This window comes from Amphiprion ocellaris, chromosome 6 (assembly GCF_022539595.1).
Source record: "Amphiprion ocellaris isolate individual 3 ecotype Okinawa chromosome 6, ASM2253959v1, whole genome shotgun sequence".
NCBI classification, from domain to species: Eukaryota; Metazoa; Chordata; class Actinopteri; family Pomacentridae; genus Amphiprion; species Amphiprion ocellaris.
Genome location: NC_072771.1, coordinates 22072677 through 22093585, shown reverse-complemented (window position 1 = coordinate 22093585; position 20909 = coordinate 22072677). Strand labels below are relative to the sequence as shown.

Genomic DNA, 20909 nt, shown 5'->3' with positions numbered 1-20909 from the left:
CCTAGATGTGCAGTCCTATCGGTGCGTTCACGGTCCTGAGAGTGCAGCCTCCAGATACATACTATTGAGACACTCACACTGAAAGATTCACAAAGAAGCTTTTTATTAAAATCTACAAGAGAAAACACTGGCAGTTTCAAAATATATTAATTCAGGTGCAAAATGTAACAAAACTGACAATTGTCTTTCACTAAACTCGACAGACTGACAAGTATAGGGGAATATATATATATATATATATATATATATATATATATACACATGACCTCTTAGTAATACACTTTAGTTAAAAAAATAAAAGATTTCTTCTTTTGCATGTTTACAGAATGCCATTGCCTAAAGTCAGCTGGGATAGGCTCCAGCCACCCTGTGACCCTACAGAAGGTAAAGTGGTGTATAGATAATGGATGGATGGATGTTCATAGAATGTTTCCAACTTCTTTTAGGCAGCCAATAACAGAAGACTGAGGTAGAATGAGTAAACACATAGAAACTAGAAACTAATGCCAAGGAAAAGGACACATTGAAAAAGGCATATAAAGCACAGTGTATCCTGATGACTGAGGTTGTAATACTACATTAGTAGCTGGACAAAGCCAACTGGTGACCTGAACTGACCAGAAAACAAAATTGCATACAGTGTAAAAGCCTACACTTGTTAAAGACACAATATAGATGATGATTTGGCGAACATTTTTAGCTATTAGTGGTGTAGTTCTCTAGTAACTAACTGATGTGTCATCAGCCATTTAGTTAATTATTTTCCATCAGATGTTTCAGTTGTGGAAGATGGAAAAAGTAAGGCATATGCTGGAGGACCTTCATCTGATTGAGACAGGAAATCTGTATGCATCATTGGTGCAGAAGGCAGCAGGTTGTATGTTGGAGCTGAGGGGGATATAGCAGGAGGAAATGGCTGGATCTCTGGGGCAGATGGAGGGGAGTGAAATCTTGGGACAGCGGGTGGAGGGTGAAGCACCGAAGATGACGATGAGGATGAAAATGGAGACCCATATGGAGAAGGCTGCTGTGGCACTGGGTTATTGTAGCCCTCTGACATGTGTGTTGGCTGACTTGGGTAGACACATGGTGGACCAGTATACATCGGTGGGTTAGCTGGGTACGCAGGTGGTGGTGCTGAATAACTTTGGACAGCTGGGTATCTATAACCGCCTGAATGTGGAGATGCAGGGTAGGGACCCATAGACACCTGAGGGGGAGGAAAGTCGCTGTGGCTTGGGCCCCCAACAGCGCCACCTGGAGAGGGGCCCATGGCTACACCACTCTGAAATCCAGAAACTATGTCGGGAGGTAAGATAACCACCGGGAACTTGATCTTTGGATCGAAAGCAAAGCTGATGTCCAGATATACCTGAGAGAAAATATGTCATTAGTACATAATGATTTACTTTTAAAATAGAACAGCAACAGGAGAACATTTGGATAGTTGCAACAGATTTGAAAAGCCATGTCTTGTTTATGAATTTTTACAAAATCAGTTAAAAAAAAACAGGTCTTTCAATGGACTTGTCTCATGACATTTTATGCTAACAATACAACATGTTGTTTTAATGTTGCATACCTTTAAATGGTAATCCACTGTGATAATCTCACAATTCTGGATTGTCAGCAGGTAATCACAAGGAATCTTTATTCCACATCGGATCTCCCTCTGTGTCTGAGATTTAACACAGTTTTCGACTACTTTGTGGACAGTTTGGCTCTCAAATTTGTTGCTGCTACTGGCCCGGTACACAACGTCCCGGACTAAACTAATTTTGGGTATCATGTCACTGGATGTAGAGTTGTTGATTTTTGCAGTGATCACCATTGTCTCACCTGTGAGGAAAACAACATATTATAAATGATTACATTTATGTATATTCAAGTGAAATATGCATTGTATAAAGGCACAATATATGAACAATATATGAAATGCTAAACTCCTTATTACTCTATATTATAGTATTAAAAGTACTATCTGACCCTGTGTAGAAAAAAACACTATGATTATAATGTTTAAATATGATCTTTTTCTTTTAAAGACTTACTAACACCATACCCAGTCATTTTCTGTGCTTCGTTAAAACTGTCACTGATAACAGAACATTTTATGGCAGATAATTTTAGCTGGCCAGAGTACAGGTGTAAATGGTAACATTAATAGTGGAGTGGAACTGACTGCCCCAGTAGGTTAGCATGGCACAAAATCAGGGCAGTGAAAAGGAAAAATCTAATTTAAATACATCTGTTTAATTAATATGGTTCAGTCATGTCTGATATACCTGTGCTGACATATCAAAATGCCTGTCATGAAAAACAGACTTAAAAACTCATACGAACGATAGATAGATAGATGGATGGATGGATGGATGGATGGATGGATGGATGGATGGATGGATGGATGGATGGATGGATAGATAGATAGATAGATCGATAGATCGATAGATAGATAGACATCTGCTTTAGCTGAAGTTTTCCTTACAATAGTTGAACCTACCACATTTGAAGAGGAATTTTACTACCTGCAGCATAAGCTGTCTTGTCAACAGTGGCATCCATGTGTACCTGTCCTCTGGAGAAAATCCCTGTCTCTTTCTTTGTTGAACCAACTTGTTGCATCTGCAATGCAATAGACATGGAAAACTGTTACTTTGATCCACATCAATTATTGAAACAATATTGTGCGTGGTTTGACGTGGCTATAATTAATATTATGAAAACAGTGTTACAATGTAAAAGGGGTTGCATATAGTCATTGGCATACACAGAGTTATCATTTGCATCTACAGTTCCCTTTGACTTTTTGGACTCTTGTAGTGAGTTTCATTTCGTTGTTTAACAGTCTGGTATAAAGACTTACTGTTCTGCCTGACTCTGGTAAAGACAGTGAAAGATATTTCCTCAAAAGTTGAGACATCCCAGAAACAGAGCTAACAGAGTGAATATTGGATAAAAGGACAGTTTCTACTTTCCACAGAAGACATAGTATCTATGAAAAATGTTAATAAGGCCTGCTTATTATTCAAAGTAACTGGGACATATTGCTGCCAAGTATGAAATGGATTTCTTTTAATTGAACAAAAGAAGTTGAATTCCAGATTCTGCTAGGCCTTTCTCATAGCAGATGTTTTCAATTGTCATAACAGGAAAAGCTCACATGAAGCCACACCCATACTGACGTCTGGTTGATCTTTATGTATTCCAGTTAGCAAGACCAGAAATCTTAATAGCTGAACCCAGGAGATGTTAGCTCTTAATGGAATCCACTCATCATTACTGTAATTACACAACAGATCTTTTCCTGTTACAAAATATTATAATGGCTGTTGTGAAGAATGTCTGTCATTTCCATTATAGTATCCATGTGGTTAGGTAGAATTAGAAATGAAATAGAAAGTGTTTGGACTGAGTGTTTTTCTTATGTTACGGTCAAACAGTCGACCATAAAAAAACAAAAAAGTATCCCTTACAAGAAGTGTTGGCATCCAGTGTCACATCACATTACAAAATTTCATCTCCACATGCAAAACTGTAGATTAAATGGATGTCAAGTGGCATATCAGAAATGTGTATATGCATGGCTAAATGTTGTACACACCCTCAGAGCATGAAGATTTGGAACACACTTGGACACAAAGTTGAGCTCCTTTTCTGCTACACTGTCAATCTTCCAGCTCCTGGACAGCTTTGCTACCAGCATGTAGACGATCTTTCCATGATGGCCCTTGAAGGATGACGGCATGCTTCTGTAATTAGGAAACAGTGCAATGAATGCTTTGCAACGGGAATCGATTTCACACCAGTTATAAGCACATGCAGGAGGAAGTTCCTGTATGTTGGGAAATCTAAATTCGGAACATAAATGCTTTGTCAACTGTCTGACTGCACTTACCCTGGAGGTATGTTAAGGCTGAATCTATAGACATGGTTGCCTTGTGGTAGAACAGTGTCTGAAAAAGAAGGGATTTTGGTGTTCATAGGCTCAATGTTCAAAGTAGCCTTTATTATCCTTGTGGGGCAATTTGTCTTGAAAATTTGTCACTTTAAAACCACACAATACACTAAAAATATGATGATAAAAATAAAATAGATTAAAAAATAATAAAATCATCAATTTAAGACAAAACAAACATGATGATAAAATGAAATAAAATAAGAGTTTAATAAAATCACAAAGTAGTAGCAGGGACAAATGGGTTTTAAAATAATACTGACACTCACTTGTTATTACTAGGCTGCTAAATAAATTAACAAAGTGCCTTAATTCAAGTACAATACTGCACAATTTTAAGATATATGTACTTTAATTAAGTATTACTAAGCAATGCTTCTAATCCACTACGCTTTATTTCAGTTTTGTACATTCTGTCCACTACAATAGTGTGACATGAAATTATGTTCTTAAAAGTGTTCAAAATGAAATCCAGTCAGATCAACAAAATAATTTTGTTGATGTTTGGGTAATGTCTCAATGATGATACTACAACACCTTAAAACATATTACTTCTTACTGAATGTGAAGTTTGGCTTGTTTTTACATTGTGGTAATGGTACTTCTACGAACAACGACTCATAAAAAGAAGGGAAAACAGCAAAAACGGACAGTGCAGAGATGAAACAGAAAGCATACACCATGCAGGACTGAAATGTTCCAAGCATGCATAACTAACTGGAAGTCTACCGCCTACCCTTGGAGCCCTCTGGGATTAGAAACTGCTTTAGTTTGAAGTATCTCCTGTGCGCAGAGTACGTATGGGTGCGATCGCCGCTTTTATGCGTCCAGCGTACGTCTGCGTCTCCTTTGGCCTTGACAAACAAGCTTTCAACTTTGGTTTCCTTCAATAAGGCCAGTGTTACACTTCCAGTTATCGTGTCACCCTCGGAAAACGTCCCGTACTCATTCAGCGCGTCGTAAGTGATCGTGAAGGCTCTGATTGAAGGCATTGTGGCTCAGGAACTGTAATCTAAAAAGCAACTGATCCACTCGCTCGTTTTCGCTGTTCGTTATTTCTCCACAGATCCTTCGTGACGTGTTGACGGTGGCACATGCAGGACCGCTTGCTGTGTAGGACACGCCCTGAGAAAGTCCACGAAAAGACCTCTACTGCCCTCCTCTGTGGAGAGGAGACATGGGGGGCTGCAGGGAGAAACTGGTCCTGGTTCCTTCAAAAAGAGCTTCAAACAGGCTGCCTATACTAGTTATCGTTAAACCTGTTGCCAAGTGTTTGCGCAAATTGTATCCAAAGAAAATTTTGGATTTGTTGGGTTTCCTGTATAGTTTTGTGAGGTTTTCCCCTTCCTATGCAAAGTGCATGAGTTTAAGAATTTACAAGAACCCTGTCTGTTTCTGGTATCTGAAAACAAACCAAAGGCACCTGTGTTGTGAACCTCCTCAGATAACTCAACATGTCCACACACTTAAGAAGAGGCTTTGACAGCAGAGTGCTTGTCATTAATTGGTGCTGTTAAAATAATACTTTTAAATGTGAATTAAGTACTTAGACTCACATTTGTCTTACTTTTAATAAGAAATATGTGTAAAATAAAGACTGTAGTCTTGATTCTGATATTCTTTCAGTTGAGGATATTACCCAAAGATAAAAAAAAAAAAAAAAGTTGTCGCATATTTAGGGTTCACTATAAATAAATCTCTAGATGAAATAATCCTGCAAAATGTTTTACCAAAAGTCGCAAAAAAAAAAAAAACTTTTCTTAGGGTTGTTTACAAAGAGTATTGGTAACATTTTCTGTGTTCTTTCTGGAAGGTTTATCCAGATTGATGTATTCAGCTTTATCTTTATATGTTGATCAGTAAACAAGCTGTGCAGCCACTGTCTCTCTCTTATTCAATTTTGTTTGGAAATATAAGGAATACACAGAGGGAGGTTGGGCTGAAATATTGTTAAGTTCATTCTAATTCACAATGATTATTTATTCACAAATTTGTGTTTGATCGGTGTGGTAGTTTAGGGTGCTTGATTTCCTGCAGTTTTATTTAAGATAGGCTAAATTCCCCATTCATATGAATTAGCCGTTGACCATAAACTATATGGCTCTGATGCATGGAAAATTGCTTTCAAACACAACTTTTGTCCACACAGACACTTGTACCTTAACAAGCAAGAAAAAAAAAAAAAAATTTTAAGGACTCCTATGATCAAGGTATTTCAGAACTGATGTGGGGAACTTTGTTGTATATAAAGAGTTCTTCCATTCCATTCCAAGCGCATTATACATTTTTTGCTTTCAGCATTAAACAGCTGTCTCTCATTAAAGTGTCTTTATTATATGAGCCTTTCTGAGGACAGGGGTGATTCACACACTGAAACATGTCTGAGAAACCCTTTTGCAATAATGCTTAAATCAGAGTCATTCTTACTTGTACTCAAAGCCAATGTCCCGACTTTTTTTTTTTTTTTTTTTAACGTTTGAAAGATGTTTTCTAACATTAGCTGGACTGTTGGAACTACAGTTAAAAGTGTTTTTGTCCCCAACAAAATGCAGGAAATTCATATTAGAATTTTGTATTATTGCTTAATAAATTAATTTAGAATTTGTCTCCCTTTATATTCCTTCCACAAATATGAGGTTGAGCTCTGTTGTAATTTATTTTATGCCTATACTCATTCAAATAACAATTGGATTAAAATTTTCTCAGTCATCTGGAAGACTCAAAAGGTCTTGGTCTACTTTACAGAAAGTGTGGTCTAGTTTTTGAAAGAAGAGCCAACTAACAATGAAGTTGAAAAGTTGATAAAGTTGCTGTGTCTTTTGGCCAAGAACATCATAAGCTTAGATATCTTTTGTTCCCTTTTCATAGTTCTCTCTGTAGATTTAAAAAAAAAGCAGAAAGATTTCATCTCATCTTTTTGAAAACTGTGTACAACATTGCTAGATGGTTTCAGTTGCTGCGAACATGACTTAATATTTTTTTAAAGCTATGTTTAATTTAGTTACAATTTCCCTCCTGATTTGTGTATCATATATCACACTTGTTTATTTGTGCTTGTGTTTTGTCGTTAATAATTGATTTTATTTTATTTTTTCCCCCAAACATTATTTGTTTTGTAACTATACTACATTACTAAGCACTTTGGAGTGATGTTAGTCCAGTACAGAGGGAGGAAACACTGACTTATCCTGGATCAGCTGCAGGTTTTAATGTTCACTTTAAACAGACGCCTGGTGATATTCATTTGTTAAGAAATTTAAACAACAAAAACTGTGTCAAATGCATTTGAGAGCCCCCTGGAGGTCAGTCACAGTAAAATCGTGATGTGGAAGTTTTAAGGTTGCAAACTGACTGCAACAAATCTGTCTTTGTTTCTGTATGTTCCAGGCACAGAGGGAAGACTGAGAGAACAATTTTAGTGTTCACTTCACTCACTGAAGAAAGATTCATGTGAATCACGGGCTTCCAAAATATACCAGAAAACAAAAATCATTTAAAAAGTCCTAAGCTAGTCTTTAAACCCTGAAAGCACACAAAATACCTCATATCTAAATCAAGGTATTAGCTGCGCTGTCCCAGAGTGCTTCAGTTTGCACATTTATGTGAAAATCTAATTAAAGTTGGCTCCTTTAATAAAACACACAATATCAAAACCCCTTGTCAAAAAAAAATTAAAGAGAAAAGACGAACATTAAAATTTCTTTCCTCTTGATTTACACATTATCAAAATTGTCAGTCCTGACCAAAGCATACGATCTGAATTTTTCAGCTAATCCCAAAACAATAAAAAAACCATCTCTATTTCTTTTAAATTTAACTATTGAAATACATGCACAAATATATGTACACTTTCTCATGAGGTGTGTAGTGCAGGCCAAATGAATATTCTGTGCATATATATCTCATAATAATCTACAAATCTCAATGTGGATTTACATGTGGCTGTTACGCTTTCAATAATATTCTTCTAGTTTTGTACTTAGTTAGTTATAATTTGATGGTCGTGCCATAATTTTGTTTGGAGCATTTTTGAAAAGAGGTCGCCATAGGGTCCAAGATTTGTATTTCTAGTACTGTGATGTTGGCATAGCATTTGTATTAAGGCAGACAAAACTGCTCTGTGGTATATAACCCAAATTTGAAATCAAGAGTAGACTGCTTGAGGGCTCTTCCATCTCCTCTTTCCTTATGTATTCATATGGAAATTTTATACAGAAACTTTCCTGTCTCATAAAGTACTGCAGTAAATGCACTGTCAATTGACATTACATGCTGAAAAGATGGCAGCTCAAATATATCAGAAACAGAATCAGAAACAGTTATTTCAAAACAATACCATTTTAAATAAAAAGAAAGACAGATTGAGCCCATAATGTTGTGAAATGACGTATTTACTCTCCTCTACAAACACGTGCTGTCTATATAATCAACTAACTGTTATTTAAAATTTCACATAGATATTACCCTTTAAATTCTATCATTTGTAAATATATTTATAATATAGACATAGACGTTAAGACAAATACTCTTTTTGTAAATGTATGGTGGAGCCACAAGAAGCAAGAAGCTGTCTTCATTTAGTGTCAACATGTATCACCGCTTATTTTGAGAAAATCTTTTTTAAGACCATGATTTGTAATTTCTCCAATAGTGGACATTTCATTTATTTACTAACTATTTTGGAAAATATCTTCAAACAGCTAACAAACAATTGTATTAAAAATAATAACAATAAAAAAATTGCAAATTCTTCAGTATTATTAACATAATTGAGTAAATTTGTATGTTTCATATTTCTTCTCCAACAACAAAAATAATTAAAATAAGAAAGTAATAACATCTTAAAAAAAAAAAAAACAAAAAACAAAAAAAAAAACCAAGTAATTCCGCTTTTTGGCAAGCAGGTGACCTGGTGCTGCTCTCTGATTGGGTTCCGGTCGCTCCTTCGTTGGTGTTTGACTATGGTCGTGACTGTCTTTCAGCGCGCAGGTGATTTGTGTTTCCTCATCCGCTTTCTTCCAGACCTTTGCAAGTCAAACTAATTAACCGTTTTGTTACCAGGAATGCCATAATTTGAGGTGCTTGTTTGCAGTTACGCAACTATGATATGCCCATACCTAAAAACGGTTGTGTGAGTGAGTGCGGTTAGCCAAAAAGTTTAGGTTAGTAAAGTTTGTGTTTACTCATGTCGCTCTGCACAGCTGTGCTTGATTGCCTCTAACAAAGGCTGGGCAATTTAAATCTACTAGTGTCTGCCACTTGTCTACATATTTATATTTACTTATACTTTATGGTTATTTTAAATAGTTGGAGACATTGAAGATCGCACCATGCACAGCTGCAGACAGCACTAGCACTACCAGCAGCAAAGTTGTAACAAAGACTCCAACCAAAGTTAGCCTAGCTGTCTCAAATGTAGCTTCCATTACCACCAGCTCGCTCCTGATCCCATGCCTATACCAACTTAAGCAAACCCTAGTATGGAAGCGCCTATGCAAATGTGTCTAAAATATACCCACATATGAAGTGTAGTAAGGCTTTCGGTTTGTAGCCCATGGTTTATGAATGGAAAATGGCTATAATACTTAACTAAAATTGATGCTATGTTTTGATATGCTGGTAGAAGTGGAGCTCTAGGAAACTGAAGCATATTGTCATAATAATGATGTGAAACTGTCCTCTGTCAACAGGTCAAACTTGATCTTTTTGCAACTGCATTTGCATTAAATTTAAATATTTTACAGCAATCATAAATGGCATTTGACAAGTCTAAAGTGAAAATGGTTGGTTAAAATGTTACAGGTAACACTGTTAAGTGTCAGACCTATTGCAAACATGACTCTGAATACCTACATAGATTATGCTAGAATGTTGCACAGTAACTGGCAACACTGCAGTCATTTTAAATAATCGTGCAAATTCATGGGTAAGTAAAATGAAGAAGATACTGTGAGGCTTTATTCAAGGCACTGTAATATCTGTCAGAAAATGCTCCCCACAAAGAACTATGTGTTTTCCTGGGCTCCAGTGGCCGCCGTCCCTTCTACTTGTTGACAGCACTTGGCCATTGACACTGTAGTCCTGAAGATCATTTGCATGATGGAAATGCCATGATGGTAAGTTTACAAGTATAAAAATGTATGTTTTCAGCATTTTTGACCAGCAACAATGGCTTGTTTTTAATGTGGCGAGGAACTGAGTAACTGATGTACAGAAATACTTAGATGACTCTGGTCTTCCATTAGCTGTGAATTCAATGGGTACCAGAGTTTTAGGGTACCTGTGTCTCTTTGACTCATAAAGCAATCTTTTGCTGAAAAGGCAGCTGTAATTACATCTTACTGTAAAGCTTTTTATAGCAGTCTTCCAACATAATTTGTACATTGCAATAAGCTATTTTTCATTGCTATTATTTTATGTTTAAACCATCCTGAAATCATATTAATTACAGTCCAGTTTCCAAATATAGCCTGAACAATGATACCAGACATACAAAACACATGTAAACATTTGAAACCAATCGTATAATACCAATAATAACCTGAATTCAATGCCTAATTATGCTGTGAACTACAAATGCTTCTTTGGCTCCCATTCACCATTCAGCTCCAAGAAATTTTTTCAAAGACATATTTTTGCTATTATCATTGACGGACATTAAGTTTTGTTTATTTGGTGGTTAATCACTTTTAGTTGTCTGCAGTTACGTCATTTTATGCTGGAGCCAGGCCTGCATACTGCTACGTAGAACTCCTTTTACTGCAACGTGGGATGTCAAACAAAATAAAATAGCGCTATCCTCTCAATGTTGAGCACTGGGAAGACGACTTGTAATAAGTTTACAAGTAAAAGTTCATCAAAGTTGAACTCTGTGGATAACATTGTTGCAGATGAATGTCCTCTTCAGGAAACTGTCCTACGTCTGATGAGTACATTTGAATGTACTGATTATTGTGTGAAAAGCTATGCTGTTTAAAAATACGGTATGTCTAGGCCATAAGAGGGTGTATATTTAGTATAATGTGTGTCCAAGCTGGGAAAGTGGTTAAATTAAGTAGACACACACCAGACAGTCTGTATGCTCAATATAGTCAGTTTTTGATTGTGTTTACAGTATCAGTATTTAATATCATGAAGTGACATTGTATTTTGGTGAACAAGGGGGATGTGGAGTTTTTTTTTTTTTTTTAATGACATATGTTACTAAACACTGCCAGTTTAAATATTGGACAGATCAGTAATATACAACTGTCCTGATTTTCAACCTTCTTCTCCCTTTTTTTCTTGTTTCCCCCACTCATTCATGGATTAAATTTCTGAGGGAAAGGACCAGCAATCAAGTCATGGAAGCTAAAATATATACAGTGGCAAACTGATATGATGGTGTGCTTTGGATGAAAGCCCATCTAATTTTTTTATTTATTTTTTTTGTATTTTAATATGAGTAGGAGTTGAAAACTGAGTGCAAGCAGAATGGATTGGCCTAATAACTCTTTAAATTCATATATTGGATTAAATTGGGTCTAAATATTTCTGACTGAGAAGGGTGCTGGAAACTGGCTGTCATAACTGCAGCTTTTTGCCACTGCTCCCTCCTACTACTGTCTGCTTTCGTTTGCATTGCGAGCGAGGTCTAGTTTTTCTTGAACGAGCCGATTTCTGACATGTTCCAAATCCATATTGCATTTTTTGTTTTTTAATATATCTAGAGGAAAATGTAACAAAATTAAGTTTACTCAAACCAGACACAAAGCATAAAGTAATTTTTTTAAATGTGCTGTTGATGGATAGCTATCACAATGCCATACAGAAAGTTAATGTAGATGTTGGTCAGACAGCGGCTATTTGTGAAGTTGAACTTGCAGACTTTCAGGTCACAGTTAGATGGATGTAAGATGTTGCACATATTGCCTAATTTCTGGTTGGTCCGTAGCAGTTAAAGCCATTTTTATGTAATATGGGAGGACTGGTAGACATGTAAAATTCCTATGTTGACAACTTTTGATGATTCATGTCATTAAGATTGTTGATTGGGTGCAAAGTTGATCATGTAACAATTATTACAGTGTCCACTGACTATGATGCATATCCATTACATTTAGTTTTTATAACATTGTACCATAGTGTTTGCCTGATGTGAGACATCTCTTGTTTAGTTTTTGGGGGGGAGTTTCAGAGACTCCTGTATTATCCAGAATGAAGTGTAATATAATTGTGCTTTCAGACAAATCAGTTTTTCTCAATCAGAAATACACCTTGAAAGTTTGCGTGGATACAGTTTACATTTGAAGTCAAAAACTTCTTTTACTGACAATGTATGTGTATGCTTTCCCTTTTTCGGTTCGCTTAATGCTTACAAGGTATACTCTAACGATGACCATGTACTTAAGTCTGTATAAAATTAGAACATAATATGGATTAGGAGTGCATCATTGGGACAAGTGACTGTTTGGGCATGGTTTCCAACCATGCAGATTTCATGGTTACATACACAGTATGTATTAATATTTACATAATGACTTTTAGGTAGCGGTTTTGTGCTGCACAGTGGCTCGGTGGTTAGCACTGTCGCTTTGCAGCTAGAAGATCCCCGGTTTGTGTCCCGGCCTGGGGTCTTCCTGCATGGAGTTTGCATGTTCTCCCTGTGAATGTGTGGGTTTTCTCTGGGTACTCCCACTGTCCAAAAACATGCTGAGGTTAACTGACAATTCTAAATTGCCCATAGGTGTGAATGTGAGAGTGCTTGTTTGTCTCTGTTTGTAGCCCTGTGATGAACTGGTGACTTGTCCCTGGTGTCCCCTGCCTTCACCCTAAGTCAGTTGGGACAGACTCCAGCCCCTCCGTGAGGATTAAGCGGTGTATAGATGATGGATGGATGGATGGTAGCGGTTTCACTATTTGGAAATGTTTTGAAATAGTGACAGTTATTGCTAGTCATCCATAGAGTCACTGTTTTATGTTGTTGCAGAATGTTCACTTGCAAACATATTGGAAAGTAAATACACATGAAGTAGGAGTTCACAATTCAGTGTTTTTTTTAAATGTCTGTTGTTCATGTTAGAAATGCCATTCAGTAAAAATCTAATTGCCACCACAATATTGTATGTGTTAGTGCCTGTACAATATACTTTGTTACTTTGAAAGTTTACTCTATTTTAGATGATAATAAGCTAATGTTGATCAACTCCGTGGTGTCAACAGAAAGTGCTATGGAGACCGTTACCCTGCCAATGTTTGAGTGCATTGAGGGGTGGAGTGGGACATGAACTCAGGGTAACAAGACAATCAGAACAATGTGGGAAAGCCAAGGAACCAACAAAAAAAGTAAAAGGGCTGAAAAAGAAGTGTGACATAAGAGGATGAAGACATGTAAATTTCGACATAAAACTGGCACAGGTTAGTTCTTGGCGGCTGTTTGCTGCTAAACTTGTTTCTTCCTTTTTATGTCTTTGGTGTTGCTTGCCATGCAGAGCTACACACTGAAGCTGATTGTTAGTATCTGCATTTAGGCTATTATTTTAGATTAATACATTTGTAATGGCAGCAAGAAAGATTCCAGTTCTTTTCCTTCATTTTTGAGTGAATAAACAGAATTAACGTTTAACTAGAGTATATTTTACAGTGCTACAAAATGTGAAGGTATTGCTGTCTTAATGTGAAAATTTAAAAGCACAATTTGAAGCAGAATGCCTTTTATACCTTATTGGCTTTAGGTCCAAGAGTGCTCATTCTGAGAGCCTGACAAAGGAGACACAGACCTTAGCCTTTACCTGGAATGAACTGTACAAAAACCAAAGCTATTGTAAAATCTGTGATAATTGATTTAGCAGATGGATTGGTTTAGGGGAACAAGAAATTACATCTTCAAGTGGCATGACCAGATTTGTAGTGTGTTTTATAGATTAGGATTATACTCACTGCCCTTAGGTATACGCAAGTATATTTGTGATAGAATATCTATCAAAATACAACTCTGACTCTGCCAGTGGTGGCATACATAGTAAAGTTTAGATCTCTTTTATGATGCAGAGTTTGGTCAGTGGGTCACGTGTCTCAACTATATATATATTTTTGGAAAATCTATTCATGCTAAAAAGCCATTTTCTAATTGTGTTTATTTCAAAATGACGTGGTACCCCCATCCCTGATTAGTGCATGTGAATGCAGCAAATCAAGGCAACAACTTAACTGCCAATCAGTTGTGAACAGGAAATGTATGCGCAAGTGTGGCAGAAATATGAAAGTAATTAAAAGTGAGAAAAGTGAGCAAATCAAATCCTGCTTAGGGCCCTCATTAAGCTAAGGACAGCCCTGCATGCTTTGAAACTCATCTGCGTTAGAGAGAGATGAAACTGGTTGTTAGGCAGCGCCTGATAACATTTGTCTATTAGGGACCGCAGAGGACCATCTGTAGCATAATGACAGATGCAGCTTCATAACACATAAAGACCTCATTAGTGCTTGTTTTGTGAAGTTTCTTTGAAATTTCTCAAGCTAGTAGTTCTGTTGGTATGAATTTCTAAATCTTGTGTTGAGATGCATGTGAGGTAAAAGTAAGCACTATCACAAAAGACTTGTTCTTTTGTAATTGATCTATTAATGGCAAAGACTTAAATCACATCCCTTAGTAGAAGCTCATTAATCTATGCCGCGTATGTGCTCCTAGTTGGATAGGTTGTATCCCTGCATTGGGAGAAAGGGTGCCTTGGTCAAGTCCAGTCTTTATTAAGATTAATGAACAGCTTGACATTTTTAGTCCTCTGTCTGAATCGATAATTTTAATACTCATGAGGGCCAATGGGGATCTAAGCTTGTGGAACACACGTTGTGGCTACAGGGTGCATGTTAAATGTCCAAGTGGTAATCAATGCAAAGAAATTAGCTATTGATCTCTTATAGTTTTGTAATAGGTTATCTATTGGTTTGCTCTTTCGGAAAATTCCAATATCAGTCGGATGGAATTGTGGTGGTAATATTGCTGTGGGGAGTGTGTATGTATGTGTATGCATGCACATATACCCAGCTTGTATGTGTGTCTGCATGTTTGTGCAGGGTCACATTCTAATTAGCACAGAGGGCAGACTGTAAATAAACATGTTGAGTAGCATATTGGTGATCCTCAGTTCATTACAAATAAGGCTGAGAACTTCTGATTGCTTTTATGCAAGCTTAATGTTGACTAGAAGACCTGTGTTTATTAACAGCTATTTTAAATAGAAACATTTCCACTTTATTTGTCACACTATATGTTGAGCTGCATCTTTTGCGTGTTGATAGTGATGGATTATGACTGTATAAAATGCAGCTATATAACTACCTGTTCAGGTTGAAAGCTCTAGTTTTAAATCAGAGTTCTGAGGTTAGAAAAACAGATGTCACAGTTCTTATTTCTAAATAAATAGTAATTAAAAGTTGCAACTAGAAAAAGTACCAAGCAAATTTGCTTAACCGTTGCTTGATTTATGTTCTCTGGACATACAGTGTGAGTTGAATATGGAGCTGCTTTGCTGGGGTACAAGGGAGCTTGGCCAGACTGGACATGGCAGGACAGGGGACATCAGTCCAGAGGGGGCCCATCTGACAGAGTTCACCATAGCCAGGCTGGGCAGTGTGAAGCTGCTGGCATGTGGATCCAGTCACTCTGTTGTGGTTACAGGTACAGTTCCCAGTCCACTTTTGTAATGTTTTTTAGGAGTGTGTTGAAAAAAATGTATTTGAATGCCCATTGAGTTTCTTATTCCCTACAATTCTATATTGCTTTACAAATGCCAAAACTAGATTTTGTGATAAAGCAATTAGGACAACAACAAAGGCAAACTCAGTCATTAATCTACTTGATCCTGGAGTAGTGGGAAGTTTTTGAGACAATCTACAATAACCAGTCTGATGTACTGCTAGTGAAAGCCACTGAAATCCACTGAAGAGAGACATTTAATCAAAGGATAGGTAAGAAACCAAACCAATATAATTCCTGAGCAGCAATCCTATATACAGTCTGCTATTTGATGGACATGTTTTTCAAACTACCAGCACTACCGTAAATGACTGTAGTTTATATACAGGACCCAGAAAACAAGTTTATCTGGTTGCACAGTAAAATGGGTATTCTGTATAGGTTTCTAACACACATAATGTCATAGGCGTAGGGTTAATGCACTACATAAGTGTCTTCCCTTCCCTGCCCATGAGGTAATACTGGCCTACTTATTTGCCAATTTGATACAAACCCTGATGACAGCAAGAAAGGAGCCTCCTTTTGTACATTAGCTGGCAGTACTCATAAATCAGTAGCCTAGATAAGTCTTATAGATCACCCCAACACAGGGATCCTATACCTCTACCATCATTACAGGGAAAAAGGTGACATTTTTGATTGATTAAAATGGTGCAGGCTAGCTTAGGCTAAATCATGTTAAGTGATGTGACATTGCAGTTTCACATATCATATTTCTGTCAAGACAATGATGGTGGAAGGCATTGTCAAGGCATGATATCTGACAACAGCAGACATCTGGAGGGACCGGAGGAGATTTATGGGGAAGGTTTTAGTGGTCTGAGGGAGATGAGAGAGAGTAAAAAGTGGTCCTTTTTTGTGCATTGTCACTTCCAGAGTGACTGTAAATTTTACTCCAGTGCTGTTGGGAATTGGAGACATTTACACATTCTGACAAATTGCCTGCTGTAAAAGTATTTATTGGTCTTGTCCTCTCTTTATTCTTGGCCTACTCACAAACATATACCCCCCTCGCAGACACAGAAATATTTATCCACTGCAAATTTATGGGACACACGTTTATGCTGCAAACCTGAGCTATAGCCCAAGATATGTCATAATGGTGTCATGTTGAGAGTCCTGGTCCTCTGTTAATGTTTTAATAGAGGAACTCTTGAGTAGGTCATAATGGTTTTATATCAGCCACATTGTCTCCCATCACCGGCCATTTGGCCCAGTCGGCTCCTAGAAGAGCTTGTTTATGGAAAATTAGATGGCTAGTGAAATCCATGAAGTGCACCGAAGGGTGAAGAACAACTTTCCTTGAGTAACCTACTGACACACACATACTCTATCACAAAAGGATGAACTGTTAACTGATTAACGGTTGTCACCCCAGTGACTATTGCCAACCAACATTCAGTGACTGGCTATAAACAAGACTAGTCTTGGGGCCTGTTGTCATGGCAAACTTGCACAGTGTGTGCATATTATATTTTTGTGATGAGTTTTGCATTTTATGTTCAGATAGCAAGTGTGACAGTGATTAATTGCAAGTGTCTTTGATGAAGCATGTTGATATGCTAATAATTTGGCTAGTATGGAACATATTTTTACATCGATTCAGTGCAAATTAGACTGTAAATGGCTATTTAAATCGTAGTACATGCATCTTGTCCTTAAATAACGATGAAATGATTACTTGTTTGTAAACTCTGTCTTTTCTGTTTACTTTTTTGTCCATTTTCAAGCATTACTCCACATTTTAGGAAAGCTTTATAAATTGTTGCCACTGGGTGGCACTGTGAGACTACCAATAGGACACTATGACACATGCGAGTAGGTGGGGGTAGGTGGGAAATGGGAGGCTCACACTTACCTCACACTCAGACAGAGCTATAATTTACTAATAGTGTGGGAGCCGCCATTGCTGTTATCTTTTAATAGATTTGTACGGGGGAAAGCAGGTGCCTGTTGTTAATGCGTCCAATTGCCCAAGTTGCCTACAGAATTTAGGGCATCCATCACTGTCGTCGGCGGTGACACCCTGTCGTTCTACTTCACGCGGCGGGCCGGCCGGGCTGGGTTGGTAACAGATGAGGCTTCTCTCTCCTCCAGACGCCCACAGTCACACAGAGACAACCACCATACGTGCTTGCACATGCATACACACACAAAAACACACTGCTATATCACATTCTTAGAGGGCAAACTATACTCATACCCAGTAGGACAGAAAGTGAAACTATATGTAGTATGTATAGAGCTCAGATGTACTCAAATTTAAATAAATTTAGCATCTAATAAATAATCATATCCGATCTAAATGTGCAATAGAATCTTTAAACTAATGACATAAACACACTGTGTAAAAATTTCCTGTGCTGCTAAAACTCTGCTCATTATTATGACATACTTAATCTTGCTTATTTCTACAGAAACAATTTATTGCAAATTCCTTTTGTTTAATTCAAGCCATTTTTACTTCAAAATGTATTTTTATTTAGTCTGCTTTTATCTTAATGTGCTGTCTTCCCTATGGCCATTTCATTTCATAATGCCACTTCTTATCACAGTGACTGTTTGTAGTTGCCAGTGTGTTGGACTTGTACACCAATTGAGTGGGCTTTTGATATTGATTAGTTTCCTGGAATTGTCTGCTCTTAACCACTTCTGTTGACTTGTAGCTGTAACTAAGGCATACTAGGTGTCGGGTGATGGCAGACTGAACTGAACTTAACATGGCCTGTAGACTGTATGAATAAATGGATAGTGCGTCTCCATTGCCTGTGACTGTGCAAAAGTGAAGCCAGACTATTGTGAACCCAGAAGCTGCACACACTCCCTTAACTTGACTAACAAACGGGCTGCCAGCAAGAGCTGAGTGACCTGAGGAGCTGCGATGGAGACTTAAAGCCAGTCCAAACCAGATGGTAACCAGCAAGCTATACCACATTTACATCAAACTAACAACACTTTCATAGTTATTCAGTAATTTAGTTCTCAGGCAGTGTTTAATAAACTTAATAACATGACAAGCTAACTTTGGCTGAGTTTATCATTTGCTAGCACTCTTGCTTTATTGAGTGGTGAGCCATTATTTTGTTGTTGGTAACATCACTCCTGTCTGTTGTCTTACAGTACAGTGATCTGTTTGGAAAGCCAGCTTACTTTCATTATGTGATGTGACAGCTTTTTGTTCCCTAATATTGTTTAATACTGGTTTATACTAGAAGGAAAGGGAAAAATTTAGAGGCTTCTGTCAGTCACTGACAGCAATTATACTTTGTAGCACATTAGTATACGCTCCTGTCCATCATCGGTATGGCTATCTGAAAAATATTCAGTGCTTAAAAATTTGACTGATTTGACACTTGTTGATAATCGGTTAATATTGCTGAGCAATGTTAAAGACCCACTCAACAGCTCCATTAAAATACAATTTAGAATATTATGCTTTACCCAGTAAATGATAAATCTATATATATATTCTTTTAACTATGAACAGTTAATACTCTAACAAATGACATGTAATGTTTAAACTAAGAAATATGACTTTGAAACATATTACATATTATTCATCTGTCCATAAGACCCAGGAAGGAGGGGTAGAGTTGTATTTACAGTGGAGACGGATGGAGACCACAGCAGCAATGTGGAACACCTGAAAGTGTGAAACCTAATGCAGAACTGAAGCAGAAGCAGCAGGACATCACCAACAATTGCGTAGTTGAAGATCATGCTCTCTGTCAGCCCAGGCACAGAAACAGTATGAGGGCTATTTTTGTTGCCGTGTTAATGCGACATCAGCATCCTGTGTTGTTTCAGCCAGAAGCACTCCATGGTTTAGCTGCGGCTGCTGGATGTCAATGTAATTCTTCATATGGTCTTTATGATAAATGGAATTTTGTTCCGTTAAATCTGACTTGGTGGTGTAATTATTTTTTTCACCTGAACATCTAAAAATTACAGAATACACATTACCAAACATTTCTCTGTTCCGTGTCATTATACCTTCACTTGGCAGTTGTCTTTTTATTTCAGTGTGTCATTTTGTGCAGTTCACTTTGAGTTGGCTGGTTATTTTAATGTTCATATGAAAATATGTGGGAACTGCAGATTGTAGACTTTAAGACTTTTAAGAAGTGTCAGGCCAATTTATGAATGAGCAATAACAAGTTACACTATCTGGGTTGTGTTAAGAATTTTACAGTAGGCTGAAGTTGGCTGCCTACCAAACATGAGTAATAGACAATACAGTGAAAATTGTCATTATGAATTATAACAGCCATTGGGGAAAAACATTATTTTTCAACAAGAACAGACTTTGGTAAAATGACATTCAAAAACCTGCTGGAATTAAATTATATGTCATAATGAGCTGAGCTTAAAAACAAGGTTAAAACTATTTAATGAAGGCAAGCTTGATTTAAATAACAATGGAAACAATGAAAAAAAAGTGCACCATCGCTTTTTGAAATTGATATTTAGAATAAATGCTCTGTTAGAGAAAGAAATTGCCATTAAAAAAAATAATCTTAGTAAACTTTGCCCCCCATTGCTTTGAATTCTTGACCTTTTAGCTGCACCCTTGAGCTTAGCCAGGGGCATCACGTTGCTTACAGGTTTGCCCTCCGCCCTGGAAAACACTCTGTGCAGCTGTGTTTCTTTAGACCCAGCCTGAGAGTTGGAGGGTATACAGAGGTGCCTGCTAATACCTTGTTAGGGTTGTTTCAGTTGCTGGGTCTCAGTGAGGTCACTGTCAGTACTGCTTTAGTTCGAGGCCCTTGATCTGCTGCATGTTGGATGAAGCCAAGGACTCATGTGCTGGCCATTTGTGACCTGCTATGATTTTCTGCTGGAGGCCTTGCTCTTGTGACTCTCTTGGACTGTGAGAAGTCAGATGTCTTTGGTCAGAAATGGTTATTTTGATTTAGGAGTTTGAATGGTCAAAGCATAGACTAAATAATAGACTAAATATCTGCCATATAAAACTCAATAAATGCCTTTATTTTTTTAAATTGCACACAGTTTTGTCAGTAGATGTTTGACAGAAAGTCTATATGCTATCCCAAAACAGTGCAGGTGGAGGACTGAGCTTCGGGGTTGTTGGTTATTTCTTCTTTATTCCACCTCCTTGTTTTTTCTTCTCTTTTCCATATGAGTTATGAACCATGGTTAGGCCTTCGTGTCAGGTGTTAAACAGCATATGAGGGCTGTGACCCAGCTTCCTATCCCTCT

The 20909-nt window shown here is 37.4% G+C and overlaps 2 protein-coding genes across 2 annotated transcripts in view; one reads left to right on the top strand and one right to left on the bottom strand.

Annotated features, from left to right (window-relative positions):
- Positions 1-86: 86 nt before the first annotated feature.
- LOC111576603 (arrestin domain-containing protein 3-like) lies at positions 87-5060 on the bottom strand. The gene is made up of 6 exons (XM_023282353.3): positions 4692-5060; positions 3896-3953; positions 3602-3749; positions 2526-2622; positions 1583-1839; positions 87-1372 (listed from the first exon to the last, which is right to left on the bottom strand). The coding sequence occupies exons 1-6, from the start codon at positions 4945-4947 to the stop codon at positions 758-760; spliced, it is 1431 nt and encodes a 476-aa protein (XP_023138121.2). The 5' UTR covers positions 4948-5060; the 3' UTR covers positions 87-757.
- An 8184-nt stretch (positions 5061-13244) lies between these two features.
- The window catches only part of LOC111576599 (probable E3 ubiquitin-protein ligase HERC1), a 297883-nt gene continuing 290218 nt past the window's right edge, over positions 13245-20909 (top strand). The window contains exons 1-2 of the mRNA XM_055011138.1: positions 13245-13351; positions 15437-15611. Of these exons, the coding sequence (XP_054867113.1) occupies positions 15449-15611 (163 nt within the window). The 5' untranslated portion in view covers positions 13245-13351; positions 15437-15448. The remainder of the gene's footprint in view (positions 13352-15436; positions 15612-20909) is intronic.